Source organism: Oncorhynchus mykiss, chromosome 18 (genome assembly GCF_013265735.2).
Source record: "Oncorhynchus mykiss isolate Arlee chromosome 18, USDA_OmykA_1.1, whole genome shotgun sequence".
In the NCBI taxonomy this organism is placed as follows: Eukaryota; Metazoa; Chordata; class Actinopteri; order Salmoniformes; family Salmonidae; genus Oncorhynchus; species Oncorhynchus mykiss.
This window is the reverse complement of record NC_048582.1, coordinates 62,675,527-62,698,890: the sequence shown is the minus strand read 5'-3', so window position 1 is coordinate 62,698,890 and position 23,364 is coordinate 62,675,527. Positions and strand designations below refer to the sequence as shown.

Genomic DNA, 23,364 nt, shown 5'->3' with positions numbered 1-23,364 from the left:
ACAGGCTAGCTTTAATAGGACTAACCACACCTCACTGTGCTAACACTAGCAGTAGAGCCTAGTGATGCTAGGAGACAGGCTATCTTTAATAGGACTAACCACACCTCACTGTGATAACACTAGCAGTAGAGACTAGTGATGCTAGGAGACAGGCTATCTTTAATAGGACTAACCACACCTCACTGTGCTAACACTAGCAGTAGAGACTAGTGATGCTAGGAGACAGGCTATCTTTAATAGGACTAATCCCACCTCACTGTGCTATTTTATTTATTTTTACATTTTATTTAAATTAGTTAAGAACAAATTCTTATTTAAAATTTACAATGACGGCCTACCCCTAACGACGCTATCGTGTTCTGAAAGAAGAATGCTATGTGGGGTTTGGCTTGGGGACAGAGCCTGCCATATATCACCAACAGGCAGTCTGACACACACCCCACAGATTGGGGCATCAATAAACCAGCAATTGTTGCATGGCATCGTGTGAACCAGGGATGTCACTCACACAAGCTGCAGCTGCATTCATGTCCACCAAGCATACATCACAACCCAACAGATCAATCAATCAGCCAGTTGCACAAGCCAGGCATACTACTGCTGTCCCATGGAATTATGACAGACTGGGTCTACATCCCAAATTATACACATCTCTATGTAGTGCACTGCTTTAGACCATAACCAACTCTCTATATAGTGAATAGGGTTTCATTTTGACCCAACTCTCTATATAGTGAATAGGGTTCCATTTTGACCCAACTCTCTATATAGTGAATAGGGTTCCATTTTGACCATAACCAACTCTCTATATAGTGAATAGGGTTTCATTTTGACCCAACACTCTATATAGCTGCAGCTGTACATAGTCTATTGGTAAATAGCCCACCCATTTTCACCTACCTCATCCCCATACTGTTTTTATTTATTTATTTTTCTGCTCTTTTGCACACCAATATCTCTACCTGTACATAACCATCTGATCATTTATCACTCCAGTGTTAATCTGCATAATTGTAATTATTTGCCTACCTTCTCATGCCTTTTGCACACAATGTATATATAGACTCCCCTTTTTTCTACTGTGTTATTGACTTGTTAATTGTTTACTCCATGTGTAACTCTGTGTTGTCTGTTCACACTGCTATGCCTTATCTTGGCCAGGTCGCAGTTGCAAATGAGAACTTGTTCTCAACTAGCCTACCTGGTTAAATAAAGGTGAAATAAAAAATGAATAAAATAAAAATAGCGAATAGGGTTCCATTTGGACCATAACCAACACTCTATATAGTGAATAGGGTTTCATTTTGACCCAACTCTCTATATAGTGAATAGGGTTCCATTTTGACCCAACTCTCTATATAGTGAATAGGGTTCCATTTTGACCCAACTCTCTATATAGTGAATAGGGTTCCATTTTGACCCAACATTCTATATAGTGAATAGGGTTCCATTTGGACCATAACCAACACTCTATATAGTGAATAGGGTGCCGTCTCCTGTCAGACTAGCCCTCCAGTGCTCTGCTGGTCTGTTACCAGGCTTTTCAACGGCTGTTTGATGCGTTTGGAGCTTCCAACTGAACTGATGAGGCCATTGTTTCTGATGAGTCTTCTGTCTCTTGCAGCAATTAGAGAGAGAGAGAGAGAGAGAGAGAGTTGAAGAGAGCAGTGAGGAGGCTGTAGTGAGGAGGCTGTAACAGTCTGGGCCTGACCTACAGTAGTGAGGAGGCTGTAACAGTCTGGGCCTGACCTACAGTAGTGAGGAGGCTGTAACAGTCTGGGCCTGACCTACAGTAGTGAGGAGGCTGTAACAGTCTGGGCCTGACCTACAGTAGTGAGGAGGCTGTAACTCTCTGGGCCTGACCTACAGTAGTGAGGAGGCTGTAACTCTCTGGGCCTGACCTACAGTAGTGAGGAGGCTGTAACAGTCTGGGCCTGACCTACAGTAGTGAGGAGGCTGTAACAGCCTGGGCCTGACCTACAGTAGTGAGGAGGCTGTAACAGCCTGGGCCTGACCTACAGTAGTGAGGAGGCTGTAACTCTCTGGGCCTGACCTACAGTAGTGAGGAGGCTTTAACTCTCTGGGCCTGACCTACAGTAGTGAGGAGGCTGTAACTCTCTGGGCCTGACCTACAGTAGTGAGGAGGCTGTAACAGTCTGGGCCTGACCTACAGTAGTGAGGCGGCTGTAACAGTCTGGGCCTGACCCACAATATTGAGGCTTTAACTCTCTGGGCCTAACCTACAGTAGTGAGGAGGCTGTAACTCTCTGGACCTGACCTACAGTAGTGAGGAGGCTGTAACTCTCTGGGCCTGACCTACAGTAGTGAGGAGGATGTAACTCTCTGGGCCTGACCTACAGTAGTGAGGAGGCTGTAACTCTCTGGGCCTGACCTACAGTAGTGAGGAGGCTGTAACTCTCTGGGCCTGACCTACAGTAGTGAGGAGGCTGTAACAGCCTGGGCCTGACCTACAGTAGTGAGGAGGCTGTAACTCTCTGGGCCTGACCTACAGTAGTGAGGCGGCTGTAACAGTCTGGGCCTGACCCACAATATTGAGGCTTTAACTCTCTGGGCCTGACCTACAGTAGTGAGGAGGCTGTAACTCTCTGGACCTGACCTACAGTAGTGAGGAGGCTGTAACTCTCTGGGCCTGACCTACAGTAGTGAGGAGGCTGTAACTCTCTGGGCCTGACCTACAGTAGTGAGGAGGCTGTAACAGCCTGGGCCTGACCTACAGTAGTGAGGAGGCTGTAACTCTCTGGGCCTGACCTACAGTAGTCAGGAGGCTGTAACAGCCTGGGCCTGACCTACAGTAGTGAGGAGGCTGTAACTCTCTGGGCCTGACCTACAGTAGTGAGGAGGCTGTAACTCTCTGGGCCTGACCTACAGTAGTGAGGAGGCTGTAACTCTCTGGGCCTGACCTACAATAGTGAGGAGGCTGTAACTCTCTGGGCCTGACCTACAGTAGTGAGGAGGATGTAACTCTCTGGGCCTGACCTACAGTAGTGAGGAGGCTGTAACTCTCTAGACCTGACCTACAGTAGTGAGGAGGCTGTAACAGCCTGGGCCTGACCTACAGTAGTGAGGAGGCTGTAACAGCCTGGGCCTGACCTACAGTAGTGAGGAGGCTGTAACTCTCTGGGCCTGACTTTATGCACATTCTGTCCTTCCACATGATTTGCCTAATTCTTCACTTGATTAAATAATCTACTTTCAACTGCCAAATCAGGATTAGGACTACAATTAATGATTTCAGGAGAGACCCAAAATAAACAGAGGGAAAGAGAGGACATATTGTACTAAGAGGAATGGGAAACATTCCTGTTTCTACTGTAACTGATGAGAAAAAAACTCTAGCCTTCCAGGAAGGCTTTCAGTAGAGAAGCACAATAAACCATGAAAGAGAGGACATAGTTGCACAGTGAGGATTAAAGTAAAACATTTCTATTCTTCTTCAAGAGGCGAGGAACATCTTCCTAGAGTTAACCAACATAATTCAAGAAGAGGTGAGAAGACCGTTTCTCCCGAGGAACTGTTCTGGAATGATGCGTTTCACCTGCAGTGGAGAACGGTTAGGAGTTCTGTTCGCAGAGCTTCAGGAAAAACCAGGGCCACGTAGCCAACACAGGGTCGGCTGGACCTCCACTAGAGTAGAACTACGCTACGCATGCTAGGGTTCTGCCTCTGTGTGGGTGAAGGATAGCATGAAAAACAGCACAAAAAAATAGGTCATTCCACAATACCCACAGAGGCAGAAATCCTGTGAGGAATGTGAATTAGAGACTGTTGTGCAAAGGCGCTGTGAGTGGTGCGTTCCAAGACGACCATTACAAAAGCACAAGCACACTTTACGTGTTGCTAACTCAGCCTTCCCATCCAGCCGCTGGCTATGGAGATACTGCAGAGATACTTTTGCGTGCGTGTGTGTGTGTGTGTGTGTGTGTGTGTGTGTGTGTGTGTGTGTGTTGGAGTTTTACTATCCTTGTGGGGACCAATGGCATCATTTATAACTGTTGAATACATTTCACAGTAAAAATCTACCTAGGCCAATTCTGAAAGGACAGCGCAAATATTTAGAGATGTATAAACATATTTATACATGTTTCCCGTTATAAATCAGACCTGTCATTAAACTACCCACATGAACAAGCATTATAACCCTGCCTGAATAACGCCCATCATTCACCTTTCTTGGTGACAATAACACCCATCATTCACCTTTCATGGTGACAATAACACCCATCATTCACCTTTCATGGTGACAATAACACCCATCATTCACCTTTCATGGTGACAATAACACCCATCATTCACCTTTCATGGTGACAATAATGCCCATCATTCACCTTTCATGGTGACATTAATGCCCATCATTCACCTTTCATGGTGACAATAACACCCGTCATTCACCTTTCATGGTGACAATAACACCAATCATTCACCTTTCATGGTGACAATAACGCCCTTCTTTGCTGTATACTTTGGAGGTATTGGAATTAGGCCAAGACAGTATCTAAAGGATATACCAATGGCCAACTTGATCAAATGTCTTTGGAGGTGTTGGCAGAATGTTTTCGTTTTTTTTGGCAGTGATTGTTTCTGAAACACAAAAACAATTGCACAATTGTAAACAGATCATTTGAATTCAATGATGTTTTGCATTTACTTTCTTCAAAAACCTCAATATGGTGCAATGCCCGCGAATTCTGAAACATTGCCTACTCTGATATATTTTTCAACAGTAGGCCTGCTTACTGTAGAGTGGTAGCCTACACACTTCAATGCAAAACATCGCTCCGCCATTTCCTGGTTGCTAATTTCAGTTTGTGAGAAACAAGCATGTATAGTGTAAAGAATCATGGTGCCATCTAAACCACCGTACAATATATTTTCCATTACCAAAAATATTGTATTTTCAGCTTGAAGTTTGAAGCTGGTGTATAAATCCAGAAGTAAAAGACGCAAAAATTAAACTTAAAAGCATATAAATACCGCACATAGAACATATCTACCTCTTCTTAAACTTGCATTCCATGAGAATGACAGATCTATAACTCACATTTCTATGTGCATTTTGTCAGGTCACCCAAAAAAGTTAACTATTGCAGCTTTAAATTGTACAGAATGTTATAAACCGCACCCCCTTCCTCATGCATAGAGCAAACACTAGTAGTGATTATTATCTAATAGGCTCAATTAAATAAATACATTTGCTGTATGGCTTCTTTGGTAATACGAACTCATCATGGCCAGAAAAGGAGCAATAGTTCTGATATACAGTGGGGCAAAAAAGTATTTAGTCAGCCACCAATTGTGCAAATTCTCCCACTTAAAAAGACGAGAGGCCTGTAATTTTCATCATAGGTACACATCAACTATGACAGACAAAATGAGAAAAAAAATCCAGAAAATCCCTTTGTAGGATTTTTTATGAATTTATTTGCAAATTATGGTGGAAAATAAGTATTTGGTTACCTACAAACAAGCAAGATTTCTGGCTCTCACAGACCTGTAATTTCTTCTTTAAGAGGCTCCTCTGTCCTCCACTCGTTACCTGTATTAATGGCACCTGTTTGAACTTGTTATCAGTATAAAAGACACCTGTCCACAACCTCAAACAGTCACACTCCAAACTCCACTATGGCCAAGACCAAAGAGCTGTCAAAGGACACCAGAAACAAAATTGTAGACCTGCACCAGGCTGGGAAGACTGAATCTGCAATAGGTAAGCAGCTTGGTTTGAAGAAATCAACTGTGGGAGCAATTATTAATAATTATTATTTATAAGACATACAAGACCACTGATAATCTCCCTCGATCTGGGGCTCCACGCAAGATCTCACCCCATGGGGTCAAAATGATCACAAGAACAGTGAGCAAAAATCCCAAAACCACACGGGGGGACCTAGTGAATGACCTGCAGAGAGCTGGGACCAAAGTAACAAAGCCTACCATCAGTAACACACTACGCCACCAGGGACTCAAATCCTGCAGTGCCAGACGTGTCCCCCTGCTTAAGCCAGTACATGTCCACGCCCGTCTGAAGTTTGCTATAGAGCATTTGGATGATCCAGAAGAAGATTGGGAGAATGTCATATGGTCAGATGAAACCAAAATATAACTTTTTGGTAAAAACTTGCAATGTTTGGAGGACAAAGAATGCTGAGTTGCATCCAAAGAACACTATACCTACTGTGAAGCACGGGGGTGGAAACATAATGCTTTGGGGCTGTTTTTCTGCAAAGGGACCAGGACGACTGATCCGTGTAAAGGAAAGAATGAATGGGGCCATGTATCGTGAGATTTTGAGTGAAAACCTCCTTCCATCAGCAAGGGCATTGAAGATTAAACGTGGCTGGGTCTTTCAGCATGACAATGATCCCAAACACACCGCCCGGGCAACGAAGAAGTGGCTTCGTAAGAAGCATTTCAAGGTCCTGGAGTGGCCTAGCCAGTCTCCAGATCTCAACCCCATAGAAAATCTTTGGAGGGAGTTCAAAGTCCGTGTTGCCCAGCAACAGCCCCAAAACATCACTGCTATAGAGGAGATCTGCATGGAGGAATGGGCCAAAATACCAGCAACAGTGTGTGAAAATCTTATGAAGACTTACAGAAAACGTGTGACCTCTGTCATTGCCAACAAAGGGTATATAACAAAGTATTGAGATAAACTTTTGTTATTGACCAAATACTTATTTTCCACCATAATTTGCAAATAAATTCATTAAAAATCCTACAATGTGATTTTCTGGAATTTTCTTTCTCATTTTGTCTGTCATAGTTGAAGTGTACCTATGATGAAAATTACAGGCCTCTCTCATCTTTTTAAGTAGGAGAACTTGCACAATTGGTGGCTGACTAAATTGCCCCACTGTATGTACTATGTTTAATAAATTAAATATTGTCTAGGCTACTCAAGAAATTTGACATTACAGTATTCAGACGAAGCCTACAAACGTCAACGGAAACCGTTTAACGTCAACCGTTAAACTGGATCGCATAGAGCAAAATACGTTTAATACCGGTAGCTTATCTATTTACTACTGTGAAGTGGGTCCAATTCAATTAGAGATGGGGTGAATGTTAGCCTATCGTAAGTTGCTGTGGGCCTATAGGTTATTTCGTGAGTAGCCTATGAAACCATCACAGTCAGAAAAGGTGAGGAATTTATTCTGCAATGATCATGGGAAATGAAATAAATAATCGGAAATAGATTTGAAATTATTTTAGAACGCAAGCTAAAATAGCTTTTTGCTCTTCTCACTAACAGCAAATGATTGCATCTTGTTATTATACTTAGCTACCTGTTTTTGTTGTTTGCACTAGGCTATTATTGTCTTCTTGCTATGTAGCATCATAGGAGTCTGTGGGGCCCACCTCAAGCCCCTCCCAACACCTGCATGTGTGTGTTTGTCTGTGATCGGCCATCTGCCTGCCCGCCCGCGCATGTGTGCGTGAGAGACTAACAGGTGTTGGAGGTGCTTAAGGTGGGCCCCTAACTTCTGTTTCACCCACAGACCTCTATGATGCTACACACTCCAGTAACACCCCCTGACCTGAGGGGTCACACACACAGGCGGACGGATACTCACAGGCAAACACACACATGCACACCACACACACACACACACACGTCATATAAAAGTAAAGCATGCAACAAGGTCACCGACATGCATGACTGCACCACAGACACAGGCCCAGTAGACACGCATGACTGCACCACAGACACAGGCCCAGTAGACACGCATGACTGCACCACAGACACAGGCCCAGTAGACACGCATGACTACACCACAGACACAGGCCCAGTAGACACGCATGACTGCACCACAAACACAGGCCCAGTAGACATGCATGACTGCACCACAAACACAGGCCCAGTAGACATGCATGACTGCACCACAGACACAGGCCCAGTAGACATGCATGACTGCACCGCAGACACAGGCCCAGTAGACATGCATGACTGCACTACAGACACAGGCCCAGTAGACATGCATGACTGCACCACAGACACAGGCCCAGTAGACATGCGGCACACGTTCATCCATGCGCATGGTTGGCAATATTGGAGGTTGCCCAGACCTAATGCCGTTACGTTACTGAATTTATACTAGAATTACCATCAGAACTGGCACCACTATACATGGCTAATGAACTGGTCGACTTAAAAGGCTTGATCTCCTAAGGATTTCTAACAGTCATAGAAATGGCATTAGCAATAACATTGGACGCTTTCCTTCACCTTTTGCCACCAATTGAATATCACTAACCTAAATCTATTTAAAGGGGCCATACATTATGAATGTGTGGTAATGTTCGTTAAGATGGTAAGTGCAGAAGGCACAGATAGGCCTTGGCAAACAGTACTTGTTTTGCAAATTTCACAAACATTTTAAGAGAGGAGAGAAATAAATAAATACTTATGGATGAATTATGGATGAGGAAGTTGATAAAAACTAAAAAAAGAGATGACACCAGCACCACCGCCGAAGGAAGAACATTGTTGAACGCCTGTCATCCCTAACCTCCTCCCTCTTCCCTCCCTTCTGACTCCCACACATGAACACACTACCCAGCAGTGACCAGGGCCATTTATCACTGGGACTGACACATGATTATCTACAGCTTGGATCAGGAACTGAACAGACACTGCAGGACGACAGTTCTGTGTCTCAGGCGTTTGTCCCAAATGGAACCCTAAGCCTTAGCCTATATAGTGCACTACTAGGGTGTATTTGGAACACAACCTTAGTCTCAGCCATTAGGTCAGCCATTAGCAGTCTGACAGAAACAGAATGTAATAGACATGAAGAAAGAAATGAACATCGGATTGTGAAGTGGAATGCATCAAGGCTACATGTAGTACTGTACAGAATGTCAGTGAGTGAATACAACGACTATGGATTGCAGTGTAAAGCCCTTTCCCAGATGTAGTATGAACCCTCTGCAGACAAGTCAATAGATGTTTTACACGTCTGATGGTCCCCGGTATGATTGGGTGAAGAGATGATATAACCAATCAATACAATAATGTACTATTATCATCACCACACTAATAAATGGATCTAAAAATGAAGCTAATTAAATACTCTGCTAATTGTCCAAGTAATACATTTCTGACCACATGCTGTGGCCTTATGACTTGGCTGCCATTAGCAAGACAGGAGCAACACAGATAACAGGAGTTCAGAAATATCACACACACACCAGTGCAGAGGGGACAGGAAAATACTACTGTAAACGCTGTTCCATTCAGCAAGCTAGCCTAGCATAAACCAGAGCAGGGTCGAACCGTAGCAGCATAGCCTACACCACGCGAGAACAGAGCAGCAAGACAAAAAAAGCCATCCTTACCGTGATATAGTCCTTCCATTTAAAAGAAGAAAAGCCAAACCAGTAGCCAGGAGACCGGAAGGACGGATCTAATTAATACACAAAGCTGTGTTGCCTCGGAGACATGCAATCCACTACCTCCTTTACTGGCCTTAACCAAGACAATATCCTGCCATGTAGAACACAGTAGCCTTACTTCTCAGACTATGGAGAGACAGAGTGTGTGTGTTTGTGTGAGCCAAGTGTACGCACACAGCCGACGGACGGACTGCCTCCGAATGACAGAGAGAGGGGGATGAGAGAGATGGAAACAGGAGGCGGCTGGGGTCTTTGTCTCTCGGACGGAGAAGGTAGGGGAAGCGAGAGGGGGAAGAGCAGGAGGAAGAGGAGGGAGGGGAAAGAGCAAGAGGAGGAAGGGATAAGAGCAAGATTAGGAGGGGGAAAGAGCAGGAGCAGGGAGGGGGAAGAGCAGGAGGAGAGAGGAGCAGGAGGAGAGAGGGGGAAGAGCAGGAGCAGGGAGGGGGAAAGAACAGGAGGAGGGAGGGGAAAGAGCAGGAAGAGGAGGAAGAGGGAAGAGCAGGAGGAGGAGGAGGGAGGGGGAAGAGCAGGAGGGGATAAAGAGAAGTAAAGGAAGAAAGCACGGTGAGAAACAGAGTGAGAGAGAGAGATAGAAGGAATTGAGAGAGAGAAAGGGGGAAAAGGGAGGAAGTGAGGAGGGGGGGGGGCAAGACGAACAGAAAAGTAAATCAAATGTCACCAACAATAGCCGTCCATCACAGTGCATGGCCATTAGCCCTCAATAGAGAGCAGACAGGGAGACACATAAAACCAGCTTCCTGCATCTACCATCACACTGCCGAGGCATCACAAGGGGGTCCCAATCTGGCCGTGGGTGGTTTGAGTAAATAAATAATGGATTTACATGAATACAGTTTCTTGACTGTGTCCAGCTTGCTAATAAATCACTGAAATTAAATCTAGACAGTCAAGGAACATCGAAAATCCCAAAACGATAGATGGAGGACTATTTCTTGCACATTTTGACACAGAGGAAATATAACACATTTTCAGTGTGGCCCTCCGGACCCTGTTGAAGATCAAATGCAGCCCAAGGGGCTGAATCCCTTTGACACCCCTGCAGTAGACAGTCACACACAGATCTCACTAGTGTCGGCTTCCTCTGTTCGCTTTCTTCCATTTCCTCTCTCTATAGGGATGGATGGAAGAGGGGGGGGGGGGGGGGGGGGGGTGAATACTGAAAAATATGTATTTAACTGTATATAATATATATGCATCTGAACATTTTATTGTAATTCAGATTTTCCAGGGGGTTGTTGCAGCACCCTCAGCACCCCTACTTCCTGTGGCTATGCTGTGGTGTGTGTGTACTGTGTGACTGATGGGAAGCTCATTTAAGGGCCAGAGGTCACCCTAACCCCTGGGTAAAGGACAAGGGCTGAGCCAGAACTAACCAAACTGACTGCAACTACACACTAAACACTAACCCCTGGGGAAAGGACAAGGTCTGAGCCAGAACTAACCAAACTGACTGCAACTAGACACTAAACCCTAACCCCTGGGGAATGGACAAGGGCTGAGCCAGAACTAACCAAACTGACTGCAACTACACACTAAACCCTAACCCCTGGGGAATGGACAAGGGCTGAGCCAGAACTAACCAAACTGACTGCAACTACACACTAAACCCTAACCCCTGGGGAATGGACAAGGGCTGAGCCAGAACTAACTAAACTGACTGCAACTACACACTAAACCCTGGGGAATGGACAAGGGCTGAGCCAGAACTAACCAAACTGACTGCAACTACACACTAAACCCTGGGGAATGGACAAGGGCTGAGCCAGAACTAACCAAACTGACTGCAACTACACACTAACCCCTGGGGAATGGACAAGGGCTGAGCCAGAACTAACCAAACTGACTGCAACTACACACTAACCCCTGGGGAAAGGACAAGGTCTGAGCCAGAACTAACCAAACTGACTGCAACTACACACTAACCCCTGGGGAAAGGACAAGGTCTGAGCCAGAACTAACCAAACTGACTGCAACTACACACTAAACCCTAACCCCTGGGGAAAGGACAAGGGCTGAGCCAGAACTAACCAAACTGACTGCAACTACACACTAAACCCTAACCCCTGGGGAATGGACAAGGGCTGAGCCAGAACTAACCAAACTGACTGCAACTACACACTAAACCCTGGGGAATGGACAAGGGCTGAGCCAGAACTAACCAAACTGACTGCAACTACACACTAACCCCTGGGGAATGGACAAGGGCTGAGCCAGAACTAACCAAACTGACTGCAACTACACACTAACCCATGGGGAAAGGACAAGGTCTGAGCCAGAACTAACCAAACTGACTGCAACTACACACTGAACACTAACCCCTGGGGAAAGGACAAGGTCTGAGCCAGAACTAACCAAACTGACTGCAACTACACACTAAACACTAACCCCTGGGGAAAGGACAAGGTCTGAGCCAGAACTAACCAAACTGACTGCAACTACACACTAAACACTAACCCCTGGGGAAAGGACAAGGTCTGAGCCAGAACTAACCAAACTGATTGCAACTAGACACCTATATCAACATGGAATTTGGCCAACATACTTTGCACTTTGCTATTGTCTTTCAATTAAAAGCATGTTATAATTGAAATGTATTTTATTTATTCGCTACATTAGACAACCGCTGGAGTAGAATTGGAAGTTCTTGATAGACAGACCATAAATCTTACAAATCAGTGATATTACATGGAGATAAACACTAGCACCACCTTTATGCCTAGAAGTACCCGTTAGAGAACTATGTTGGGCGTCGCCTTCAGCATATGCATCAACCCGCAAGGTACAGCAAACATAGGCGCCAAACGCTTGATAAATAATGCATCAACTATTATAAAGGATTAATTGCATGAAGAAATATGTGTGGAAATATAAGATATATGTTTTGTATAATTCCACAAAGTCCTAGGAAAAATGTTGACCTATAGCTTATTTTCGTTTCCCTTCCAATAAAACCACTACAGTGTAATCCATTTGATCTACTTTATTTGTAGATTCCATTAGTAGAGTTAAAAACTATTTTAACAAAGTAGAAACGAAAAAGATAATAATAATAATAAATTAATAATAATATAACCATCACGGTCACAGGTGAAACTATTTGCTATATTCCTAAATGCTTTGGGTCCACAGCATTTATGCTTTGGGTCCTCAGTCAGTGCACAGCTTCGGGGCTTTGTGTGAGCAAGCCCCACAAACAGATCGATTGCACTGCACATGGTTTTCATGGGCCTTGTTTCGTGTGCACCTGCCGCAGGTGTCGCATAATCTCTCTGAAGCGGTTGCGTTGCACCGATCAGACCAAAATGACTCCACATCCATGTTCTTTCCACCGTACGCACCGCAAACATGCAAGAGGGCCCTCACTGCTTAGAGTTCATCCTTAGACATGTCCCATGTACGGTTTCCTTTTCTGTGCTCATGAACAACAGTACAATCTCAGATGTGATGCAACATCTGCATGTCACATACATTCATCACTCTTCTCTACCCAAACAGCGTCATTCCTCCCAGACTCCTGTCTCACCGTGGTAGTTGGCTCTGTTTTGTTTTTTCTGCGGCGAGGCTCAGGCATCGGAGGTGGAGGTTCGATGTCAACATCAGAATCAAATGAAGACTCTAGATCAGCAACGTCGATTTCAAGCTCAATATCTGATCCTACATCTGACTCCAACTCATCTAAATTCTGCGTCCATTTGTTTAGTTCAGCTTGCCATTGACAACAACACACATTGTAGTATGTTGACCTCATTGTCTGATTTGACTCTCAGAGGGGAAATTATGTACAATTTCCAGCCTTTCATAATAAAGGAATTAGACCGCCTGTGACACCCTGATCTGTTTCACCTGTCTTGTGATTGTCTCCACCCCCCATTTTCCCCCATTATCCCCTGTGTATTCATCCCAAAGTGTTTTCCATGTGTTGCCTTCGCACTAATTTTGTTTTCTTGTCTTCCCGGTTTACACCTTTCTGCCTGCCCTAACCCTGCCTGCCGTTCTGTCCCTCGACTCTGCCTTGGATTACGAACCTCTGCTTGCCCGCGACCTGCCCTTTTGCCTTACCCTTTGTGATAATAAATATTCTGAGAAACGAACTATCTACCTCCTGTGTTTGCATCTGGGTCTTATATTGAGTCGTGATAGTACTAACTGGCCATGACTGAACCCAGCAGACTCAGGCCATCTCCACAACGCTCAGGCCAGCTCCACAACGCTCAGGCCAGCTCCACAACATCTCCCTGCAAGGAGCCCCCATTGGAAGACACAAGGAGCTACTTCAGAACCTTATGGAGAGACTCCATACCTTGGAGGAACAACATGACCATATGTTCAACCAATTACTGTAGCAAGCCACAACGGAAAACTCCCAGGCGCTCAGTAACTCGCTACTAGCGATGTTTCTCCCAAGCCTACACAGGCTTCCCGAGAACCCCACTTACCTCCTCCGGAGCACTATGCTGGAGATCCTGGAACCTGTCAAGCATTTCTCTCCCAGTGCTCCCTCATCTTTGAGCTACAGCCTAGCCTTCTTCGGATCGGCCGAAGATAGAGTATCTCATAACGCTGATGTTTGGAAGGGCGCTCACTCAACAATCCGCCGTTTGACAGTCTGGAGAATTTCGTGGCGGATGTAAGGAAGGTGTTCGATTCCCCGGTGTCTGGGAGAGAGGCTGCTCGGAAGCTACTTTGTCTGCGTCAAGACTCACGCAGTGAAGCAGACTACACGGTTGACTTTCGCATGCTGGCCCCCGAGAGTGCCTGGAACCCGGAGTCCCTGTTCGACACCTTCCTTCATGGATTATCGGAGGGAATCAAAGATGAACTCGCAGCCTGGGAGTTACCCAGGGACCTCGACTCCCCCATAGCCTTGACTATAAGGAGCAATGGGCGCCTACGGGAACGCAGGAGGGTGAGGTTGTCTGTTGTCAGCCACACTCGCTCGTACACAGTTTCTCCCTTGCCTCCGAAGAACCCTGGAAGTTCCCGACACCTGCATTCCCGAGAGAATTCGATATCACCCGAGCCCCCTCGGGGACTGGCAGCTCGTCTCCTCCTGAGACCATGCAACTGGGCAGAGCTAGATTTTCTCCTAGTGAACATTTAAGCAGGCTGAGCTCCATCAGTTGCCTGTATTGTGGTACTACAGGACATTACATAGCCACCTGTCCAGTAAAAGACCAGGCTCATCAGTAGGTACAGGTATGCTGGTGGGCAATACAGGGAGTCTCCAAACTACCATTACTCATACCCCTCTCCACGCTATCCTGCTGTGGGATGACCGGTCAAAATCTCTCGCATCGACCCTACGATTGCACCATTGACCTCCTCCCGGGCACCACACCACCTGGCTTTATTCCCTGTCTGGCCCGGAGACCAAGACCATGGAGGTATACATTGAGGACTCTCTAGCAGCCGGCGCAGGGTTGTTCTTTGTGGAAAAGAACAAAACCCTGCTCCGTGTATCGACTACTGAGGCCTCAATGACATAACGGTAAAAAATCATTACCTGCTACCACTCCTCTCCACGGCTTTCAAGCGTCTCCAGGGGGCAACCACCTGTCCCATCAGTTTGTGGTGGAGGTTGATGCTTCGGACATTGGAGTGGGGGCCGTCCTGTCCCAGCATTCTTGCCAGGACCAAAAACAGCATCCCTGCGCATTCCCATCGTCTCAATTCCACTGAGAGGAACTATGATGTGGGAAATCTAACTTCTGGTGGTCAAGATGGCGTTGGAGGAGTGGAGGCACTGGCTTGAAGGGGCAGAAAATCCTTTCTTAGAGCGGACCGACCACAAGAATTTGGAATATCTTCGCACCGCCAAGAGCCTCAACTCAAGGCAGGTTCGTTGGGCTTTGTTATTCACTCAATTTTGTTTTTGCCAACCGTTCTGGGCCCAACATGTTGAATGAAGCCTGACGCACTCTACCGCCTGTATAGTTCCACTGCTACACCATCTGACCCTCGAGACCCTCCACCCTACCTCCTGTCTAGCAGCTACACTAGTCTGAGGTATTGAAAGCTGGGACCGCAAGGCGTAGTGGGTTTTTGTCACAGATTCAGCCCGGTCCCCGTTCCTGGAATGGGCCCATTCCTCTAAACTCACCTGTCATCCTGGCTCCCGTCGGACCCTGGCTTTCATTCGCCAATGTTTTTGGTGGCCATCACATCAAGGTTACGGACATCTCCGCATTCGTCACAGCCTGCACTGTTTGCGCACAGAACAAGACTCAGCGGCAAGCTCCGGCTGGCCTACTTTAACCACTCCCTGTTCCTCATTGCCCCTGGTCCCACATATCCCTGGACTTTGTCACGGGTCTCCCTCCGTCAGACGGCAACACCACCATCCTTACTGTGGTGGATAGGTTTTCCAAAGCTGCACATTTCATTCCCCCTTCCCAAGTAACCTTCAGCCAAGGAGACGGCCCAGCTTATGGTGCAGCACGTCTTCCAGATCCATGGACTTCTGGTCGACATGGTCTCCAATCGGGGTGTCTCAGTTCTTGTCCAGCTTCTGGAAGGCATTCTGCACCCTTATTTGGTCATCGGCCATCCTGTCCTCCGGGTTTCATACCCAGTCCAACAGCCAATCAGAGCAAGCCAATCAGGACCTGGAGACTACTCTTAGCTGCCTCATCTCTGCCAACCCCACCACCTGGAGCCAGCAACGTGTGGGTGGAGTATGCCCGCATCTCCCTTCCCAGCTCCCTCACTGGACTCTCACGCTTCAAGTGTTCCTTGGGTAACCCACCCCTGCTCTTCCCTGAGCAAGAGGTCAGCATACCCTCAGCCCAGATGTTCGTCCACCGCTGTTGTCGTACCTGGAAGAGGGGGATCCCAGCTCCCCGGGCAGAGGGTATGGCTGTCCACCTGTGATCTGCCCCTCCGGGTGGAGTCTTTTAAATTTTGTCCTTGTTTAATTGGTCCATTCCCATCTCTAAAGTCCTTAGCCTCTCCGCTTTCCATCTTCTGTTGCCCCGTACCCTCCGTATACATCCCACTTTCCATGTGTCTAGGATTAAACCTTTGTCTTTGCACGGTTATTCTTGGAAAACAGCCCTTTGTCTCCCGTGTTTAGTCTTCCCGGTTCTGATCTTTCTGCCTGCCCTGACTGTCTGTCTGCCATTCTGTCCCTTGTTGACTCTGCCTTGGATTATGAACCTCTGCTTGCCTTCGACCTGCCATTTTGCCTTACCCTTTGTGATAATAAATATTCTGAGAACCAAACCATCTACCTCCTGTGTCTGCATCTGGGTCTGATCCTGAGTTGTGATACCGCCCACAATTCTTTATCATAATTACACTATTGTTCTAATATTCAAATCATCCTTATCATTCAGATCAATCAAATTCAATGAACCTCCTCATCATTAATTTCACTGAAGTCACATGCACCATTATCAGTTTATACATGATTCCGGTTTCTGTCACCCATTCATCCATGGATGACAGAATAGCATATTTAAAATGTTAAGTTTATTATGTTACTAGTTTTTTGCTTAGTAGCCAGAGCAATGCTGCCGCACAAGTGATCATGTGCTGAATGCATGGACAGCACTGTTATTCTTGGAAAAAGTTACATTTGAAAATAGAGCTGACAAAGGTCATAGAAACAGCAGAATGTGATCTTTCTGATACTATATAGAAATCTAAACGATTTTACCTGCATGTGACTCTGAAGGAGGATTTGATAAAGTGATGCTCCTTTCCCTAATATTGTCACTCATCAGATTATTGTCAATGTAATCTTGTCTATAGGCTAACTCTTATGTGTGAAATTAGTTTTGGTATAGTTTCAATGGGCTGGCTGTGCAGACTGACAGGCATCGTCTAATTCCTGCTCATCAAGTTGGATACAGTGCCTTGCGAAAGTATTCGGCCCCCTTGAACGTTGCGACCTTTTGCCACATTTCAGGCTTCAAACATAAAGATATAAAACTGTATTTTTTTGTGAAGAATCAACAACAAGTGGGACACAATCATGAAGTGGAACGACATTTATTGGATATTTCAAACTTTTTTAACAAAAAAATTGGGCGTGCAAAATTATTCAGCCCCCTTAAGTTAATACTTTGTAGCGCCACCTTTTGCTGCGATTACAGCTGTAAGTCGCTTGGGGTATGTCTCTATCAGTTTTGCACATCGAGAGACTGAATTTTTTTCCCATTCCTCCTTGCAAAACAGCTCGAGCTCAGTGAGGTTGGATGGAGAGCATTTGTGAACAGCAGTTTTCAGTTCTTTCCACAGATTCTCGATTGGATTCAGGTCTGGACTTTGACTTGGCCATTCTAACACCTGGATATGTTTATTTTTGAACCATTCCATTGTAGATTTTGCATTATGTTTTGTCTTCTCCTTGTATGAGCTGAAAGTTTAGAGGGACGGCCAGGTCTTGGTAGATTTGCAGTGGTCTGATACTCCTTCCATTTCAATATTATCGCTTGCACAGTGCTCCTTGGGATGTTTAAAGCTTGGGAAATCTTTTTGTATCCAAATCAGGCTTTAAACTTCTTCACAACAGTATCTCGGACCTGCCTGGTGTGTTCCTTGTTCTTCATGATGCTCTCTGCGCTTTTAACGGACCTCTGAGACGATCACAGTGCAGGTGCATTTATACGGAGACTTGATTACACACAGGTGGATTGTATTTATCATCATTAGTCATTTAGGTCAACATTGGATCATTCAGAGATCCTCACTGAACTTCTGGAGAGAGTTTGCTGCACTGAAAGTAAAGGGGCTGAATAATTTTGCACGCCCAATTTTTCAGTTTTTGATTTGTTAAAAAAGTTTGAAATATCCAATAAATGTCGTTCCACTTCATGATTGTGTCCCACTTGTTGTTGATTCTTCACAAAAAAATACAGTTTTATATCTTTATGTTTGAAGCCTGAAATGTGGCAAAAGGTCGCAAAGTTCAAGGGGGCCGAATACTTTCGCAAGGCACTGTAGATTCAAGGATATGTTTTGCATTATTCTAAAGGCCTACTGCAACACATAGCATGTTTTTGTTTCCCTTACAATAAATGTGATTAGTAATAGGCTCCCGAGTGGCGCAGTGGTCTAAGGCACTGCATCTCAGTGCAAGATGCCTGGTTCGAATCCAGGCTGTATCACATCCAGCCATGATTGGGAGTCCCATAGGGCAGTGCACAATTGGCCCAGCGTCGTCTGGGTTTGGCCGGAGTAGGCCGTCATTTTAAATAAGATTTTCTTCTTAACTGACTTGCCATGTCAAATAAAGGTCCTGTAACAGCTTTGTCAAAGAGAATGGTATCAATCCGCAACGTGCCCAGTCAAATTATTAACATGAGCTCCAACACTGATAAATAGGCATAAAACAAACTCATTCTTACAATATTGTTGTTCTAAATTAAATCAACCTCTTCACCCTCATCATTCAGTTTGGCCTAATTTAAATTCAATTGTGAAGTAAGGTGCACAATTATTGCTCATTCATCCATTTGTCATTATTTCTCCTATTACAGTGAAAGAAAACCATGCTATTGTTTGAGGAGAGTGCACAGTTATGAACTTGAAAATGTATTAATAAACCAATTAGGCATATTGGGCAGTCTTGATAAAACATTTTGAACAGAACAGCAATGGTTCATTGAATCAGTCTAAAAGTTTGCACATACACCGCTGCCATCTAGTGGCCAACATCTAAATTGCGCCTAACCTGGAATATTACATTTTGGTCTTTCTCTTGCATTTCAAAGATGCATTTCAAACACAGTTTTTCTTTGTATTATCTTTTACCAGATCTAATGTGTTATATTCTCCTAATTTCACATTTCCAAAAACTTCAAATGGTATCAAGTATATGCATACCTTGCACAGATCCTGAGCTACAGACAGTTCGATTTGGGTATGTAATTTTAGGTGAATTTTTTTATTTTTTTTAAAGGGTCTGATCCTTTAAGAGGTTTTTAAGTTAGGAATACAGTATGTGTGAAAAAAACAGGTCCAAAGGCTCTTCTGTTTGTGATTTATTTTCTTTTAATCTGACAAATAAGAGGAGTAAAATAAAAACATTTTTTAAAAGTCAGGGAAAGAGCAGGACAGGTTTTTTTCTATGTATATTTTTTACTTTTACAAAATCAAACGTTGGTGGCCGTTGGCCTATGGTGGTCCTTGTGTTAATGTGATTATTAATAATGACATTTTACATGAGTGTAACGAGTGCACTGAGAGTCAGGAAGCAAGTTCAGGGAGTGAGTGTTATAATAAACAAATGCAACTAAATACAAAACGAGAAACACAAACAACACACAGATATGACACTGGAACAGAAGGCCTGGGGAAGGAAACAAAAGGAGTGACATATATAGGGAAGGTAATCAGGGAGATAATGGAGTCTAGGTGAGTCTGATGACGCGCAGGTGACAGGTGTGCGCCATAACGAACAGCCTGGTGACCTGGAGGCCAGAGAGGGAGCACACAATGAGTGTAGTAAACCTATCAATCAATGGAATTTGGCAACAGGGTGCGAGTGAGTCTGGATACCCAGTCATATCATCAGTTAACCTAAAGAACGTCTCTCTGACGTGTTCATGTGTGCAGACCTGACACATGCTGGATTGTGACTTCTATCTCTGAGCTGGCTGGGGGAAGATGCCTTCCTGGTGAGGGTGCAAATTTCGGACAATTTTGCTGCCGACTAATTAACTGGACAAGAAACTGTTACATATTTCCCAAACAGTAAAATGACATAACCAACAGAAAATACTATCAGAGATATAGTGACGAGATGCTTATGTTTCCGCCCTAACAATGGGAGTCGTCCAAAGGCGGAAAGACAGGCGGCAAGCTTAGGCCCAAAATAAACCCATATAAACACGTTGGACTTATTTTGGCGAAAGTGATACCTCTTGCTTCGCCTCTTCCTCTCTGATACCATGCATGCACACAAGGACCGGAAATGTTTCTTTAAGAGCTTAAATGGAGACATGCAACAATAGCAAGCCTACAGTCTTACAGTCAATAACCTATTATTGAACATGAAACTCCTGTAATGACGCAGAAAATATAACATCATTTTCAAACATTAAACCGAAATGCAATTAGGGGAAAGCACAGTTCTAAACAGCAAACCTAATGTGAGCGGTTTCATAGAACAGAGATGAAAATTCTAATCTAATAGCAACTACCATGATGGCTTGCTTATATGACTAGGATTGTGCCTTTGGCTTCTGGACAATGAAAGAAAGATGATATAAAAACCAATAGAACAGGAGAGAAATGCAGACTAATGGCATGAGGAATGGATTTAAGTCTTTATACAATAATTGCCTATATGTTTCTATGGATGGATTTTTGCAAGGCTACTTTGAATCGAGGTAGGACATGCAGGACATTTGAAGTAGAGTAAAACGTTCAGGTTTCAAACAATTATACTGCCCAAGCTCAGTGGTGGGTGATGTGCTGATAGTCAATGGTAGGCAGGCTATAGCCTATGCATCCGAATGGCGAATGGGAGGCGCGCTTTACGAGCTGAGATGAAGACATTTGAAAAAGCTCTTATTTCTTTGTGGCCACCAACGTTTTTAACACGCGATCGCATTTAGACTTGCTATTTGTTCCTCAATGACAGGGCTTCCAACAGCAGGCTTCATTCCAGTAGCCTGACATATGGTAGGCTATTCCACTCCTCAAATTTGACTCTGTATGCTGTGCGCGTGATACTTAAAAATGCATGACGACTAGGGTTGCAAAGGGTGAGAAACTTTCCCGTAAATGTTTAGAATTTTTCAGGGAAATTTTCCATGGGATTATTTTTCTATCACATATGCAGGTCACACTTCCATCACATGCACAGCTGATTCTCAATATATTGCACACTAATGAGATGCTATTGAGCCCACACTACTACACTGTCTGAGCCAAGGACTACATGCTTTCTGGTAAGTTTTGATTACAATACTGGGTGGGGTGAATATATTTTATATGACATACATTATTTTTTGTTTAACTGTTAACTAGTAGCCTATGGCAAAGTGTGTTTAAATAATTTCCAACTTGTTAACAATTTCTGCTAGTTAGTTTTTGCTACCATGTGGGTTTTAGCTTGCTTGAGCCTGCTAACTGAGGAGTGTTAATTCACCTGTTTTCATACATGTTTCATTTTAAAACATTTATCTTACAAATGAGTTGTTTAATCTAACTGCTTAACTATTCATCTGTACATGGAATTGTATTTGTTTTTTTTACTCGTTTTTTTCTAATCTTTACAGGAGAATGTCACGGGCACTATCTGACATTTCACTGCAGCTAATGTAGAGGGAAAAGCTGTGTATAATACTGTGCCAAATAATATGTGAAGAATGCAAAAAAATATGCAGAATCATCTGGCCAAGTGCATAAAGTTCCCTCAGTGCTCACAACAAGCAACCTCTGACAAAAGTCCCTCTACTTGTATTCGAGGTAAAAATGATGAATCAGACACCTTATCGATAGCAACAGCTCATGGTCCTCCTGGAATCAGAAGTTTTTTGGACTCAATGGAGGAACGAAGTCAGAGAAATGCTGATGAATGTCTTGCTCGAGCTAAGTATACAACTGGTCCACCTCTGATGCTAACAGGCAATGTGTATTGGAAGAGATTTCTGAATGTTCTTCGCCCAGCATTCACCCCTCCAACCAGACATGCTTTATCTACTCATTTGCTGGATGAGTTCAACAGAGTTCAAGTGAAGGTCAAGCAAATCATAGAGAAAGCAGACTGTATTGCAATCATCTCTGATTGGTGGTCGAATGTTCGTGGGCAAGGAATAATTAACTACATCATCTCCACCCCTCAACTAGTATTCAAGAGCACAGACACAAGGGACAACAGGCACACCGGTCTCTACATTGCAGATGAGCTGAAGGCAGTCATCAATTACCTTGGACCACAGAAGGTATTTGCACTGGTGACAAACAATGCTGCGAACGTGAAGGCTGCTTGGCCTAAAGTGGAGGAGTCCTACCCTCACATCACACCCATTGGCTGTGCTGCTCATGCATCGACTCTGTTCCTCAAGGACATCATTGCACTGAAAACAATCAATATACTCTACAAGAGAGCCAAGGAAATGGTTAGGTATGTGAAGGGTCATCAAGTTATAGCAGTAATTTACCTCACCAAGCAAAGTGAGAAGAATAAGAGTACCAAATTGAAGCTGCCCAGAAACATCCTTTTGTGGTGGTGTTGTCATCATGTTTGACAGTCACCTGGATGGGAAGGAGTCTCTCCAAGAAATGGCCATATCACAGTCTGCCGATATGGACAGCCCCATCAAGAGGATCCTCCTGGATTATGTATTTTGGGAGAGAGTGGTAAGCAGCCTGAAACTCCTGAAACCTATAGCAGTAGCCATTGCACTGATTGAGGGAAACAATGCCATCCTGTCTGATGTTCAGACTCTGCTTGCCCTGCCCACTTCACTGTTGCTCTAAGCAGAGGACACTGCAGTTCTGAAATGTATCAAAAAGCCTGAAGACTTCTGCCTGAAGCCCATAGACACTGCAGTGTACATGTTGGACCCCAAGTATGCTGACAAGAGCATCCTGTCTGGTGAAGAGGTCAACAATGCCTATTTTGTCATCACTAACTTGTCTCGCCACCTTGGCCTGGATGAGGGCAAGGTTCTTGGCAGTCTGGCGAAGTACACTTCCAAGCAAGGTCTTTGGGATGGAGATACAACATTGCAGTCGTGCAAACATATCTCATCAGCCAGAGACTTTGTGGATCTGAGGATCTCTTTCCCCTGTTGCCTCCATCATCCTCCAAATCTCACCAACATCAGCCAGCTCAGAGCGCAACTGGTCCTTGTTTGGGAACACACACACACCAAAGCACACAATAGGCTGACCAATACAAGGGTTGAAAAATTAGCGGCCATCCAGGCAAATTTGTGGCTTTTTGAGCCTGACAACGAGCCATCCTCAACA

General features: G+C 44.6%; 1 protein-coding gene across 4 annotated transcripts in view; it reads right to left on the bottom strand.

The window, feature by feature from the left end:
* LOC110496881 (focal adhesion kinase 1) overlaps nt 1-23,364 on the bottom strand; it is a 235,348-nt gene that overhangs the window by 170,504 nt on the left and 41,480 nt on the right. For 2 of the 4 annotated variants that reach the window (XM_036953479.1, XM_036953481.1), the window contains exon 1: nt 9,358-9,691. The exons of the other annotated variants lie outside the window; for them this stretch is intronic. In XM_036953479.1, the coding sequence (XP_036809374.1) occupies nt 9,358-9,376 (19 nt within the window). In that variant the 5' untranslated portion in view covers nt 9,377-9,691. Of the gene's footprint in view, nt 1-9,357; nt 9,692-23,364 lie in introns of those variants that run through there. 4 annotated transcript variants of the gene reach the window in all.